This window comes from Dendrobates tinctorius, unplaced genomic scaffold, assembly GCF_039654945.1.
Source record: "Dendrobates tinctorius isolate UK_male_01 unplaced genomic scaffold, ASM3965494v1 ptg000150l, whole genome shotgun sequence".
Classification (NCBI taxonomy): domain Eukaryota; kingdom Metazoa; phylum Chordata; class Amphibia; order Anura; family Dendrobatidae; genus Dendrobates; species Dendrobates tinctorius.
In genome coordinates, this window is record NW_027361817.1 from 85,492 (window position 1) to 101,406 (window position 15,915).

The 15,915-nt window shown below is 42.3% G+C and overlaps 1 protein-coding gene across 1 annotated transcript in view; it reads left to right on the plus strand.

Moving 5' to 3' along the window:
* Nucleotides 1-9,994: 9,994 nt before the first annotated feature.
* Nucleotides 9,995-15,915, plus strand: part of RHBDF1 (rhomboid 5 homolog 1) — a 189,960-nt gene continuing 184,039 nt past the window's right edge. Inside the window, exon 1 of the mRNA XM_073546636.1 lies at nt 9,995-10,151. Coding sequence (XP_073402737.1) covers nt 10,038-10,151 — 114 coding nt within the window. The 5' untranslated portion in view covers nt 9,995-10,037. The remainder of the gene's footprint in view (nt 10,152-15,915) is intronic.

The window sequence follows — 15,915 nt, forward strand, 5'->3', positions numbered from 1 at the left end:
ACTTGGGGCACAATGCTGCATAGTTCACACCCCTCTATTTTGGGAACAGTTCCCGAAACTATGCAATATTATTAAATTAGAAAATATAACGATATTAGTAGTGTATCCTCATCCTTCTCTATAAGTAACTCTTATAAGGGAGTCTTCTTGACTTTACGGACTCTAATGTATAATGTATGGATTTTGCAAAACACTCATTGTGAAGGAAGCGTTCAAGGAAAATTATTTCCCATGAAATAAACAATTTATCTCATGACAATCATCTATATATTGAGGGAAATTGTGAATTTGCATTGCCCAATGCCTATTTTTCTTTGACGATAGTCAAATAAACATTATTTCCTTGTGTAGTGAATAGCATAATGATAATGGTTACGGTGTATATGCTTGTGTAGCACTGGATAGGGAGGCAGCACTAAGATAATAATGGATGGCCGATATAATCTGATTTATATTTGATGTATGTATATTTTTGTACATACTAGTTGTTGTAATTCCCCTTTCCATAGTAGTCGCAGAATTGCCTCTCTACTCCCCCAGTTGTCTCAACAGCTCTCTACCATCCCGGTAGTCACAGAACACCACCACTCATGTTCCTAGTAGACAAGATAGCTCTCCAGTATCATAGTAGCCACATCAAACCTACCCTATGTACCTACTAGTCAAAATGGTAAGAGCAGACCATATTTTATGTAAAAATATCCAATTGTGGAAATTATTTTTATTCCAAGATCTATTGATTAACCCCTTCTTTTTTTGCATTTTTGTTTATCGCTCCCCTTTTTCCGAGAGCCATAACTTTTTTTATTTTTTCATCAGTATGGCCATGTGAGGGCATGTTTTTTGTGGGAAGAGTTGTACTTTTCAACAACTGCATAAGTTTTACCATATAGTGTATCAGAAAACGGGAGAAAAAATTCCAAGTGCAGTGAAAAAGCAAAAAAAAAAGAAAGGGTGCAATTCCACAATTGTTTTTTTTTTTTTTTTTTTTAACCATGTTCACTAAATGCTAAAAATGACCTGCCATTATGATTCTCCAGGTCATTACGTGTCCGCAGATACCAAACATGTATAGGTTCTGCTTTATTTAAGTGGTGAAAAAAAATCCAAGTTTTGTAAAAATACTTTCAGAGACCCATAGCGTCTCCATTTTTTGGGATCTGGGGCTATGTGAGGGCTTGCTTTTTGCGCACCGAGCTGACGTTTTTATTGATACCATTTTGGGATAGCTACGATCTGTGATTGCCTGTTATTGCATTTTATTGCAATGTTGCGTTGACCAAAAATAGTCATTCTGGTGTTTTGATTTTTTTTCTCATTACGCCGTTTACCAATTGGATTAATTGTTTTTATATTTTGATAGATCGAGCGATTCTGAACACGTCAATACCATATATGTGTATTTTTAATGGTTTTATTTTGAATGGGGCAAAGGGGGGGTGATTTCAAATGTTATTTGTTTTCATTTTTTCAATATTTAATTTTTTTTAACTTTTCACTTGCTTGAATAGACTTGATGCTGCAATCTTCTGATCTCTTGGGCTACACAAAGCAGGGCTTCAACCCTGCTATGTGTAGCAGAATTGATCATCTGCTATGAACGCTGGCCACCAGGCGGCGCTCATTGCAGATCGGCTTTGACAACCACAGGTGTCTCCTGCAGACCTCTGGTCGTCATGCCAACCCTTCGGTGCCCTTCAATCATTTGACAGGGGCGCTGTTGTGCAGTGCTAGTGACGTGCATCCGGTTTGTGCAAGTCAAATGCCTCTGTCAGAGATTGATAGCAGAATTTGCCATGGCAATAGGTGGATCGCAATTCCACCCATGGCTATTAGGGGCACATGCCAGGTGATCAGATCGGCTGTTATGGGCCTGAAAACATGCAGGCTCCGCGCCGGAGCCCCCATCAAATGACAGGACATGACCTATGACGTACCTCTACGCCATGGGTCGTGAAGGGGTTTAAATGAACTTTGGTTCACGGGTAGACCCCTTTAAGTAAGTTCCATATAAGTCCAGTAGTCAAGCAGCCCCCTCACTTCACAAATGGCCTTTTAATATTTCCCAAGTGGTAATTGCCATTTCAACACTTTCCAAGTATTTACAACAGTGCCCCTCCACTTTCATACTAGGCACAGCACGTTCCTCCCCAATTACCCACCGGTAGCAGCAGGACTAACACAGAAGCTCCTTACTTAGGGCTCAATCAGACAAAAAAAAAGAAAGTTTCATCTATTTATTAGTTAGTGAAAAATGGATGGCAGCCGAATGCTGTCAGATTTTTTTCACTGACCCATAGACTTGAATTGCTGATTTTGTGCAAACAGTCATTACTTATTCCTTGTCCCCATTATAATACAAATGGAATGTACGGTACTTTATAAAATCAGAGATTCTTCACACGCGGCTTTTTGGCTGCGCTTTTTCCACACTTTTTCAAGGATAAAAAAACGCTGCACTTTACAGTACCACCAGATGAATGAGATTTCTGAAATCTCCGGCACATACTGCTTTTTTTTTTTTCTTTGAAGATTTGAGCCATCAAAGTATTTTTTTTGATGTGTAACATGTCAACTCTTTTAGCAGTTTTCAAATGATTAAAAAGAAAATGCACTTAAGGCAACATGAAAAGCAAATGTATTTTATGCAGTATTTTTCCTGCCAATACTCAGCATTTTTGGTGCAGAAATATGTGCTGCAAATACTCAGTGTCCACAGAGCCTAAGGCTATGTTCACACGTGACCTTTTTGCTGCATTTTTTTTTCAGCAGCCAAAACCTACACAAATGTCATGCTGCATTTTTACCGCACCTTTGTACTTTCTCATTCCTATGGGGGAACAAATGCTGCAAAAAACCCTGAACACGATGCAGATTTTCAAAAATGCTCCAGTGCTCAAATTCAGTCGGAAAGAAACAGCTGCGTGTGCATGAGATCTCATCGCTTGTGCTGGTTCTGTATAGAGCATCTTCTCTTCTGTAGAAAATACAGCAAAAAAAGTGGTGCCAAAACGCCTCGTGTGGACATAGCCTAATGGTGCAAAGTGTCGTCTCACTTTCATAGATAGGACTTTTTGCCATATCTGTCTGTTTTCATTGATAAGACCAAGTTCTTAGTTTGTGGCTCTGGTTTCTGCCTTCTATATTCTTATAGAATGACACATTATACCATTTCCAGTTGTTACTTGGATTTTACTTATAAAAGTAATGTAAAAAAATTAACATCTTTTGAGACACATTTTGCAACCTAAAGAAATGCAGGTATTGGGGAGTTGGTCAGTTTAAACAAGTTCTCCCATGAACTTTCTCCACCCCAAACCTGTGTATATGTATATACTGTAAGGTCTGTATATTAAAGGGAACCTGTCACCTCGTTTTGCCGCTATAAGATGCGGCCTCTGCCTTTTGGGGCTTATCTGCAGCATTCTGTAATGCTGTAGATAACACCCGATCCGATCTGAAAGAGAAGAAAAATACATTTTTTTTTTATACTCACCCCGGGGTGGTCCGGTTCGATGGGTGTCGCATGTCCGGTCTGATGGGTGTCGCTTCCCATCTTCTTGCGATGTCGTCATCTTCCTTGCCTTGTGTCGTGGCTTCTGCACAGGTGTACTGATCTGCCCTGTGGAGAGCAGAGTAAATTTAGTACTGCAGTGCGCAGGCACCGGGAAAGGTCAGAGAGGCATAGTGCCAAATCAGTACGCCTGCGCAGGAGCGCGGAATAAAGCAAGCAGGATGACGACATCGCATGAAGATGGGAGGTGCAGGACCTGGGACCTGAGACACCCATCGGACCGGACCGCCCCCGGGTGAGTATAATAAAACTTATTTTTCTTCTCTTTCAGGTCAGATCTGGGGCTCATCTACAGCATTAAGGCTCATTCACACGTCAGTATTTGGTCAGTATTTTGCATCAGTGTTTGTATGCCAAAGCCAGGAATGGAACTTACCGAGAAAAAAATATAATTGAAAGACTGACTCCTGTTCCTTATTTTGAAGACATTCCTGGTTTTGGCATACAAATACTGATGAAATACTGATCAAAAATACTGATGTGTGAAAGAGGCCTTATAGAATGCTCTAGATAAGCCCCGAAAGGCAGTGGCCGCATCTTATAGCGGCAAAGCGAGGTGACAGATTCCACTCACCGATCACCGTCTACTCCAGGATCCAGTGCTGTTACAGTCCTCTTCTCAGTGATGTCACCACTCTGCAGACTCTCCGGTTTACCTTGCGCTCTGCTTGACTCATAAGTGGCTTTTACAATGTAAGTCTATGGAGCATCAGAACATTGTAAAAAAGATTTAGTGCTCAGGCATAGAGTGATTCAGAGAGTGTGAAGAGCGGTGACGTCAGAGATATGCGTAACAGTTCTAGGGACGATGGTGGTCAGTGAGACTATTAACCCACTTACCATACAGTACACACACATCCAGAGGTTTAGGAGGAAAAAAGTTAATGTGAGGGTTTCTTTAAGTATAGTATTAGTGTACAATACTGAAGGTGTGCAAATACACTACGGTGCATAACTCTGAACTCTTTCATCTCTTTTCACAGTGGCAAAACTCCACACCTGCACAGTTTCTTCAAATGTTCCCTGAGTAGTAAACAAACAATTGTTTGATGTGTAACATGATGCCAGACCAAAGTGATGGCATTGCGAAGACATTGGTGGGAAGTGGAGAGTAAAAATAGTTGCCGAATAGTGAAGCCCTGACCTAATGTTGTCCTAAGCTTCCTCGCGTACTGTTATAGTTCATATCCAAGGCTGAGGAATCTCTATCGGTGATTATGTTACTAATATTTTGCATTGGGCCCTGTTACGACGGCTTTTCCCCCGATATCTTCTCGAGCACCAGACGTTCACTTCAGCAGTGTTCTTTGTAAATCATCAACATGAGAAAAACAATTCACCAGTGGCTACACTTATTCTGTGTGCCTTAAAATACGTTCTTGTACAAGGAAGGTGTATACACTTTTCAATCCTATCCCAGTCCATCGAAGAACAAAAGAACATAAATAGCTTGTCAAATAGTTTGGATTAAAAATAGACAGCCGTTTTGTCTACAGTTCTTGTATGTCTCCATGGTTAAGGACTAAAAACATCCATGTAGTCGTCTGATTTTCGCAGTCATACTCCATTCCAAATTTATATCAACATGAAATAGGGGACAGATTTAGTGTGGTCTGTAACCATGGAGACGTGTGTGTAAATAGTAGCTTTAGAATGTTTTTGATCCAGACAACTTTCAGTATGTCTTGTATATTTTATTTTAGATTCATTGTAGCAAGCTGATGTACATGTGTTCATGCGCATGCTGTGTACTTGCGCCACTTCATAAAATCCAAAAATTAAATTTAAAATTTTCTTTTTATTAGAAAGTTAAACATATATAAAAGGACCACATATTCAAAATTTCATCAAAACATACCCCACAAGGGGGCAGCAGCGCCCCTGGAAGAAGCAGTAGGGTGAAACGTGCGTCGGGGCACGTGGCATGTAGATATTCGTTTGAACATATGAGATCTGCTAATCTTAAATATACCGTACCTCCATTTGGTAACCTCAATACATTTCTGCAAGCACGCCACAAACAGAGTCGCCTGAGGTATGCAAAAGCACATTTGGACAAGCCAGTTACATTTTGGAAGAAGGTCCTGTGGACTGATGAAACAAAGATTGAGTTGTTTGGTCATACAAAAAGGCGTTATGCATGGAGGCTAAAAAACACAGCATTCCAAGAAAAACACGCTACCCACAGTAAAATTTGGTGGAGGTTCCATCATGCTTTGGGGCTGTGTGGCCAATGCCGGCACCGGGAATCTTGTTAAAGTTGAGGGTCGCATGGATTCAACTCAGTATCAGCAGATTCTTGACAATAATGTGCAAGAATCAGTGACTAAGTTGAAGTTACGCAGGGGATGGATATTTCAGCAAGACAATGATCCAAAACACCGCTCCAAATCTACTCAGGCATTCATGCAGAGGAACAATTACAATGTTCTGGAATGGCCATCCCAGTGCCCTGACCTGAATATCATTGAACATCTGTGGGATGATTTGAAGCGGGCTGGCCATGCTCGGCAGCCATCAAACTTAACTGAACTGGAATTGTTTTGTAAACAGGAATGGTCACAAATACCTTCATCCAGGATCCAGGAACTCATTAATAGCTACAGGAAGCGACTAGAGGCTGTTATTTTTGCAAAAGGAGGATCTACGAAATATTAATGTCACTTTTATGTTGAGGTGCGCATACTTTTGCACCGGTCAAATTTTGTTTAAATGCAGATTGCACATTTTCTGTTAGTACAATAAACCTCATTTGAATCCAGAAATATAACTGAATCCATCAGTTATTAGATATATGAAACTGAAATGGCTGTTGCAAAAACCAAAATTGTTATAAAGAAAAAAGGTTAACATTAATAGGGGTGCCCAAACTTTAACATATGACTGTATGTTTAACTTTCTAATAAGAAAATTTTAAATTTATTTCTGTATGGTTCACTTCTTTGTGGAGGCACAAGCATGGTTGCCACCTTTTGTGTACAATATAAGGCTATCTGCACACGTTGCAGATTCTGCTGCGTTTCCACAGCGGTTTTGGCCCTACGAAACCGCAGCAGTTCCGCAGACATGGTACAGTACCATGTTATCCAATGGCATTTCAAAACCGCTGTGTTCACGCTGCGTTTTTTTCCGCGTGGTTTTGCTGCGGTTTACAAACCGCAGCATGTCAATTGTTTGGGCTGTTTCCTCAGCGGTTTCACACCTTTAACATAGTAGAGATGTGAAACCGCAGGCTAATCTGCAGGAAAACCGCAGGTCACTTTACCTGCGGTTTTACCTGCGGATCCGCGCGGAAAAAGCCGCAAGTGAGTCTGCAGCGTGTGCACATAGCCTAAGTATTGAAGTGCCATTTAGTAATATTGGACGCATTGTTGAATTAAAATCCAAAACTTGTCAACACTGCTCTTGTTTAATTTTCCCACTCGTATTATCCAGTAATATATAGATATTTCACAAAGGGCAGCCTTCTAGAGCATTACTGCTACCATACTTTCATACTTTGCTTAACAGTGAAGGACTGCATGCTCCAAGTAACGTCAATGGCTGCACATTGTAATATTGCCCTCCAGAGCTTTGCCATAGCTCATAGTTACATCTTGCAATTCACCTCAACCTCAGAGGATATAAATTAGCTTTACAGCTTGCTTTGTGTCTTTTTTTAGGCTCGTTTAACTCAGACTGTCTTCCAAGTGATCCCGCTCTACTCGTCATCCACTTCTCCACCCCCACTTTCATAGTTCTCTTCCCCTCTTCCTCTCGCCTCTTCCTTTCTCTGATTTTACACCCCATGGGATCCCCCAAATCCACATCCCCCTCCTGTTCTCATAAGGGCTTGGTTTGTTTGTGGTTCTGGTTCCTGGCTTCTTTTTTCTTATAGGAAATATGTCAATGTCATTATGCTGTATCCAGCTGTGACTCCTTTATTAAATAAAATAATGTAAAAATAAATGAACGTCTTTTCAAACACATTTTATATCCTAAGGAAATACATATATCTGGGAGTCGGGAGGTGAGCTGTGACCGTTTAACGATGTTAATAGGTTTATAGACTGAAGGTGCGCATATCTACACAGAACGCTGAGACATTCATGGGGAGTTCTCAAATCTTTCATTAAGTCATGCTTGGCAACAAGACCAACCAGTTTTAAGGAGGATTAAGCAGAAGTTGTCTTCATGTACCAGCTTGTATACAATGTGTCCATTGTAAAGCAGAAAGGTGCAATGCAGGAGTTGTCTTCTGAAGGCTTTTACAGGATGAGGCTGATGTAAAGGTAGTTCCTGTCAAATGATCACTTGTTTCCCAGTGCAATTACTTCAAGTAAAACAACTATTCTTGTTATCTGTTGGATTGAAATAGATGATGTCCTTTTCTGCTACAGGTGCATCAATATTCCTCCTTAGGAAACACACAAAGTTGTTTTTTCATATGAAGGAAGGATAACAAGTATTTAACCATGTCTTCATGGTGGGGTGCAGTATGCCACACATAATACATCCAAGCTGTACATTAGTCAAAGTGATAGACATACATATACAGTCGCATGTACAAGTTTGGGCACCCCTGGTCAAAATGACTGTTATTGTGAACAGTTAAGGAAGTTGAAGATGAAATGATCTCTTAAGGGCTAAAGTTAAAGATGACATGTTTCCTTTGTATTTTAGGCAAAGAAAATAAACAAATATATATATATATATATATATATATATATATATATATATATATATATACACACACACACACACACACATTTTGAAAATTACAAAAAGGAATATTGGCCAGTGCAAAAGTTTACGCACTCTGTATGGTTAGTACCTCTTATCACCCACTTTTGAAAGTATCACAGCTTGTAAACGCTTTTTGCAGCCTGCCAAGAGTCTTTCAATTCTTGTTTGAGGGATTTTTATCCCTTCTTCCTTGGAAAATTCTTCCAGTTCTGTAAGATTCCTGGGTTGCCTTGCATACACTGCTGTTTTAAGGTCAAGCCACAGAGTTTCAATGATGTTCAGATCAGGGGACCGTGGGGGCCATTCTGAAACCTTCATCTTGCGCCTTTTGAGGTAATCTATTGTGGATTTTGACTTGTGTTTAGGATCATTATCCATTTGTAGAAGCCATCCTCTTTTCAACTTCAGCTTTTTTACACATGGTGTTGAAATTTCATTGAATCCAATCTTCCCTCTACTCGTGATATGTTCCCTGTACAACTGGCTGCAACACAACTTCAAAGCATGATTGATTCACCCCCTTACTTAATGGTTGGTGAGGCGAGATGTTAAATGTTAATTTCCTAAAATTCTGCGCCCTTTTTTCTCCCCACATAGTTTTGATCATTGTGACCAAAGAGTTCTATTTTAACCTCATCGGTGCACGGGACCTGATGGCTTCTTTAAATGTTCTTTTGCATACTTCTGATGCTGAATTTTATAGTGATGATGCAGGAGAGGTTTTTTTTCTGATGACTCTTCCATGACTCTTCCATATTTGTGCAAGTGTCTCTGAACATTAGAACCATGTACCACAACACCAGAGTCTGCTAAATCTTTCTGATTGTCTTTTGCAGTCAAATACAGTATTGATAAATATGTATTCCACAGAAGATACATGCAATGAACAGATTAGATGCATCTTGTGTAGTATACATATGTATATACACACACATATACTTTATATTACATTCTTTGTACACTGCTTTTAAAATATAATAAACTGAATTGATAATTTTATATTATTTTCTTCATAATGCTATCACTCCTTCCAGCCTTGCATTCCACTTGGCTTCTAGACTGACACTTTAAATCGTTTTCATTTTTTACCTAAATTATATATACAGCACATACATGTATCTCCTTTGTACAGGTCCTGTCCTTTGCTATTACTCTGCTGAAAAAAAAGAATAGACTATTAGTGCCATAGTCTTAAATGATATTCTTCTGTAACGGTGAAAAGATAAGATTAGAAATAAATAACTCCTATTTATTTATTTTGCAGTAATTAGCACTGTAATCTTGCAGCGCAGTGGTCCTGGGTTCAAATCCCATCAAGGACAATATCTGCAAGGAGTTTGTATGTTCTCCCCATGTTTGCGTGGGTTTCCTCTGGGTACAGCACTTTCCTCCCATACTCAAAAGACCTACTGATAGGAAATTTAGATTGTGAGCCTCAATGGGGACAGTGATGATGTTGTCGGTAAAGTGCTGTGAAGTTAATGGCTCTATATAAATGAGTAAGAACGCAGCAAAATGTAGAAAAAGATGCGTGCCAGTGAGATTTGAGACGGTGTATGATCTAAAAGTACCGTAATTCCGTGTACTGCATGAGAGACTCCGGACAAATGACTGCTCCTGTCAGCGATCACAATGATTTTTTTGTAGTAAAGTGACAGGAAATGCGTTAATACTTTCAGTGTTAATAATACTTATTTTTTCTTTTGCTAATAGGTACAGCAATTATAACAGAACAAAGATGACTGAAGGACGTCGGGACAGTACGAGCAGTTTACAAAGAAAGAAGCCGCCATGGTTAAAATTAGAAATACCATCTGTAACTACTACAAGCGAGGAGCCAGTCTTTGTTCCGGTATGACATATTGCTGGTGATTTACTGTTTTTTGACTTTGTTAGTTACAGGCAGAAAAAATGTGTATAGATGAATGCATATGAATATAAATCATAACTGCATGTTTTCCATTTTGGGTTCCAAAATTTCACTTTATGGGAGCAAGAAATGAAGGCGAAAGTAAGCAGAAGTCCACAAGTGTGTCTTATTCTGCAAGAAGTGGGTAGGAGGATTAACGAGTCCAGACTGCCCTGATTTAGGGATGGAATAGTTACACCTCTGCTGAAATTAGAATCATAGAATCGTAGAGTTGGAAGGGACCCCCTGGGCCATCTGGTCCAACCCCCTGCTCAAAGCAGGATTCACTAAATCATCCCAGACAGATGTCTGTCCAGCCTCTGAAGACTTCTATTGAAGGAGAGCTCACCACCTCTCGTGGCAGCCTGTTCCACTCATTGATCACTCTGTCAAAAAGTTTTTTCTAATACCTAATCTGTGTTTCCTCCCATTCTGTTTCATCCCATTGCTTCTAGTTTTTCCTTGTGCAAATGAGAATAAAGATGATCCTTCTACAATGTGACAGCTCTTGAGATATTTGTAGACAGCTATGAAGTCTCCTCTCAGTCTTCTCTTCTGCAAGCTAAACATTCCCAAATTCTGTAACCTTTCCTCATAAGACAGGGTTTGCAGACCGGTCACCATTCTGGTCTCTCTTTTCTGGACTTGCTCCAGTTTGTTGATGTCTTTCTTAAAATGTGGCGCCCAAAGCTGGGCACAGTATTCCAGATGAGGTCTGACCAAAGAGGAATAGAGGGCAATAATGACTTCACGTGATCTAGAGTGTATGCTTCTGATAATACATCCTAGAATTGCATTTGCCTTTTTTGCTGCTGCATCACACTGTTGACTCATATTCAGTCTGTGATCTATTAGTATACCCAAGTCTTTTTCACATGTGCTGTTGCTGAGCCCTATTACTCCCATTCTGTATATGCTTTTTTCATTTTTATTGTCCAGATGTAGTACTTTGCATTTTTCCCTGTTAAAAACCATTCTGTTAGCTGCTGCCCACTGCTCCAGTTTATTTATATCTCTTTGAATCCTCTCTCTTCTCTAGTATTAGCTATCCCTCCTAGCTTTGTGTCATTAACAAATTTAATCAGTTTACCCTCAATTCCTTCATCTAAATCATTAATAAAGATGTTGAACAATACAGGGCCCAGGACAGAGCCCTGTGGTACCCCACTTGAGACATTCTTCCAACTGGATGTGCAGCCATTTAAGACCACTCTTTAGGTCCGATTACTAAGCCAGTTATGAATCCAACTAACAGTTGCCTTGTTCATTCCATACTTTATTCATTTTTTTCAATAAGAATTGTGTGAGATATTTTGTCAGATGCTTTGCTGAAGTCAAGATATACTATATCTACAGCATTTCCCTGATCCATCCAGTCAGTGATTCTGTCATAGAAGGAAATTAAGTTAGTCTGACATGACTTATTAGTTACAAACCCATGATGACTCTGTTTAATCACTTCATTCTTATCCAGGTACTTACACACATGTTGTTTAATAATTTGTTCAAAGATCTTTCCGAGTATTGAAGTCAGACTCACCGGCCTATAGTTGCCTGGGTCCACCTTCTTCCCCTTTTTGAAGATAGGAACAACATTTCCTCTTCTCAGTCATCTTGGATTTCTCCTGTTCTCCAAAGAATTTTCAAAGATTATGGAGCGTGGTTCAAAAATTTCTTCTGCTATCTCCTTCAGTACTCTGGGGTGTAATTCATCTGTGTCACAGACACCGCACTACACTTGCTCATAGAGCCAGTGCGCGTGTCCTGAGTACAGAAGCAGTGCTAAGAGTTACCTGGGGAGCAGGGCAGCAGAGGTGACCAGGCGTGCTTCAACTATTAGTGTCAGGGTCCAGTCAGCGCTGGAAAGTAAAGAGGCACGGGACCTGCGGACACTGAAAATGAACAAGCTTGCACAGGACCTATGGTCATGTGACTGCAAGGGGGCGTGGCTTAGCGTCCTGCTTTCAGATAGGACAGGACACCATACAACAACTCAGAGTCAGGCAAAACGGAGGTCACAACAGTACGGGCAAACGAGGTACAGGAGGGACAAACAGACAGGAGGTCAGACAAAGCCAAAGGTCATACACAAGATATCAGTACAGTACCAGGGAGGAGACAGAGCGGATAATCAGGGCCAAGCAGAGATCAAAACCAAACAGACGTAGGAGGTACCAGGCAGAATCCAAAGCGATATCCAGGAAACAGACCGAGTCATACACAGAGAATCAAGTAACCAGAACACAGCACTAACACACTCAGGGGTCACCACACAATGCCAAGGGCGAAAGTATAACTGACAGGGATGGGAGCGTCCTGAGGCTATAAGAAGCCTCCCCCAGAACCAGGGAGAGGCCACAATCATAGCCCCAGGTGTGCAGGTAAGCCTGCATCGGGATCACAACCTTTAACCCCAGAAATGCCAGTCATCAGCAATGGTTCCAGACATTAACCCCACGTGTGCGAGTCAAACCCGCACTGAGATCATGACAGTACCCCCCTCATCAACCGGGCCGGTACCCAGGACCTGTCCTCCGGTCCATACCCCTTCCAATGAACCAGGTACTGTACCGACCGCCGTACCAACCTGGAATCTACGATATGACCAACCTCGTACTCCACCTGCCCCTCGACCAAAACAGGAGAAGCAGCAGACTCGGAGTCTCCCCGGACTGCTTCAAAAGGTTTCAGTAGAGATTTGTGGAAGACGTTAGGGATCTTGAAAGAGGGTGGAAGGCACAGCCTATACGCCACTGGATTGATTTTTTCCACAATCTTGTACGGGCCAATGAATTTGGGTCCTAACTTGGCTGACGGAATCTTTAACTTAGTGTTTCGCGTGGAGAGCCAAACTTTCTCTCCAACCTGAAACGTGGGACCAGGTGTTTGTTTCCTGTCCGCGAAAAACTTATACCTGCCTTGAGACCTGGATATACGCCGCTGGACTTCTGCCCATGTATCTTTTAACCGCTGAACAGAGTCCTCAGCCCCGGGGCACCCCGAATCCAGACGAGAAAACTCACCAAAATGAGGACTGAACCCATAGTTAATCAAGAAAGGGGACCTACCAGTGGATTGACTCACCCGACTATTGAAAGCAAATTCAGCCAACGGCAGTGCATCGCACCAGTCACTCTGTCTAGCAGAGGTTAGACACCTGAGGATCTGCTCCAGGGACTGGTTAGTGCGCTCCGTCTGCCCATTGCTCTCAGGATGGTATGCAGACGAAAAGGACAGAGACATACCTAATTTTTTGCAGAAAGCACGCCAAAACTTAGCCACAAACTGCACACCACGATCAGACACCACATTCAGGGGTACCCCATGCAACCGGATCACATGCTGCACAAACAACCTGGACAACGTCTCAGCTGACGGTAGTGCGGACAGGGGTACAAAATGAGCCTGCTTAGAAAACCTGTCCACCACTACCCATACCACTGTATTACCCTTAGATGGAGGGAGATTGGTAACAAAATCCATGGATAAGTGAGTCCATGGCCTTTCGGGCACTGCCAAGGGTATCAGCTCCCCTGCCGGCCGGCTATGAGAGCTTTTAGAACGAGCGCAGACCCCACAACCAGCAATGAATTTTTTTATGTCCGAACCAAGGGTAGGCCACCAAAAGATCCTAGCCACCGCCAGACGTGTGGCTGAAATACCAGGGTGAGCGCTCAGCTTGGATTCATGGAACTCCTGCAAGAGTTTCAGGCGAAGTTGCTCTGGGACAAACAACTTCCCCTCCGGCTTGGTCGCCGAGGCCTGCGACTGGGCCCCCTAAATATCCCGTTCCAATTCAGATGAGACCTCTGCTATCACAACCCCAGGGTGAAGAATGGAGGACGGTGGCTCAGGGGGCGACACCGGCTGAAAACTGCGTGATAAGGCGTCAGCCTTGACATTCTTAGACCCTGGACGATATGTAATCGTAGACTGAAAACGGGGAAAAAAAAAGTGACCAACGGGCTTGTCTGGGCGTTAGTCTTTTAGCAGACTCAATGTACGACAAATTTTTGTGATCCGTGATCACCGTAACCGGGTGACTGGCCCCCTCCAAAAAGTGCCTCCATTCTTCAAACGCCAATTTGACCGCAAGAAGCTCTCTATTGCCTACGTCGTAATTTCTTTCCGCAGCAGAGAACTTCTTGGAAAAGAAAGCACATGGCCTGAGGTTGGTTAGAGTGGCAGGCCCTTGGGACAACACCGCCCCCACCCCCACCTCAGAGGCGTCCACTTCCACGACGAATGGTTTGGACGGATCTGGCTGCACTAACACAGGAGCAGACATAAAACATTTTTTCAGCATCTCAAAGGCCTCTTTTGCGAGCGAGGACCAATTTCTCACATCCGCACCTTTGCATGTTAGATCCGTGAGAGGTTTGACCACTTGCGAAAACCCCCGGATAAATTTGCGGTAATAGTTGGCGAACCCCAAGAAGCGCTGAAGACCCTTAAGATCTCGGGGTTGCACCCAATCCGCAATGGCCTGCACCTTCTTGGGGTCCATGCGAAAACCCTCACCGGATACAATTAACCCCAAAAAGGACAACTCTTGTACACAGAATAAACATTTTTCCAATTTGGCATACAAACGATTTTCTCTCAGCCTTTGGAGCACAGTTCGTACATGTTCCAAATGAGAATACTTGTCGGGGGAATATATCAAAATATCATCTAAGTAGATAACGACAAAACGACCAATGAGATCCGAGAATACCACGTTGATGAAATTCTGAAATATGGCAGGGGCGTTGGTAAGACCAAACGGCATGACTAAATTTTCAAATAGTCCCTCTGTCGTGAGGAACACGGTTTTCCATTCATCCCCCTCTCGGACCCTTATCAAATTATATGCCCCCCGAAGGTCCAGTTTGGAAAACCACTTTGCCCCTGATAGTTGGTTACATAAATCGGGAATCAACGGAAGGGGGTACGTATTCCGTACAGTAATTTGATTAAGCTCCCGGAAGTCGAGACAGGGACGTAACCCGCCATCTTTTTTCTTTACAAAAAAGAAACCTGCCGCCACAGGTGAGACTGAAGGACGTATGTGTCCTTTGCGCAGACTTTCAGTAATGTACTCCTTCATAGCCAAGCGCTCAGGACCGGACAAATTAAACAGACGGGCTTTGGGTAATTTAGCCCCCGGGACCAGCTCAATAGCGCAGTCAAAGGGTCTATGTGGCGGTAACGTCTCGGCCTCGCTTTCAGGGAATACATCTTCGAAGTCCTTCAGGCATTCCGGAATACCTTCCAGCTCGACAGATGATACAGACACAGATTTAACAGGTTCAACCAGCAGTGCGGATTTATCACATAACTCAAAATCATTAAACCCCCATTGTACAATCTCCCCCGTTTTCCAGTTAATAACTGGGTTATGGTGTTGTAACCAGGGCATGCCCAACACCAACCCTGCAGGTAGATTGTCCAGCACAAAACAACTTATGTTTTCCACATGGGTAGCGCCCACTCTGAGCGAAAACACATCAGACATAAAGCGAATTCCGTCCTTAGTGAGGGGAGATGAGTCAATGGCCATCACCTTGATCGGAACCTTGAGCCTAACCGTCCCTATCTTGCAGTGTGTGACCAATTGGGAGTCAATAAGATTAATAGATGATCCACAGTCCACGAAGGCTGTAGAGGAAAAAGAACTACCATCCACAAACAGTTCCACAGGCAGTACTACTTTAGCAAACGAGGA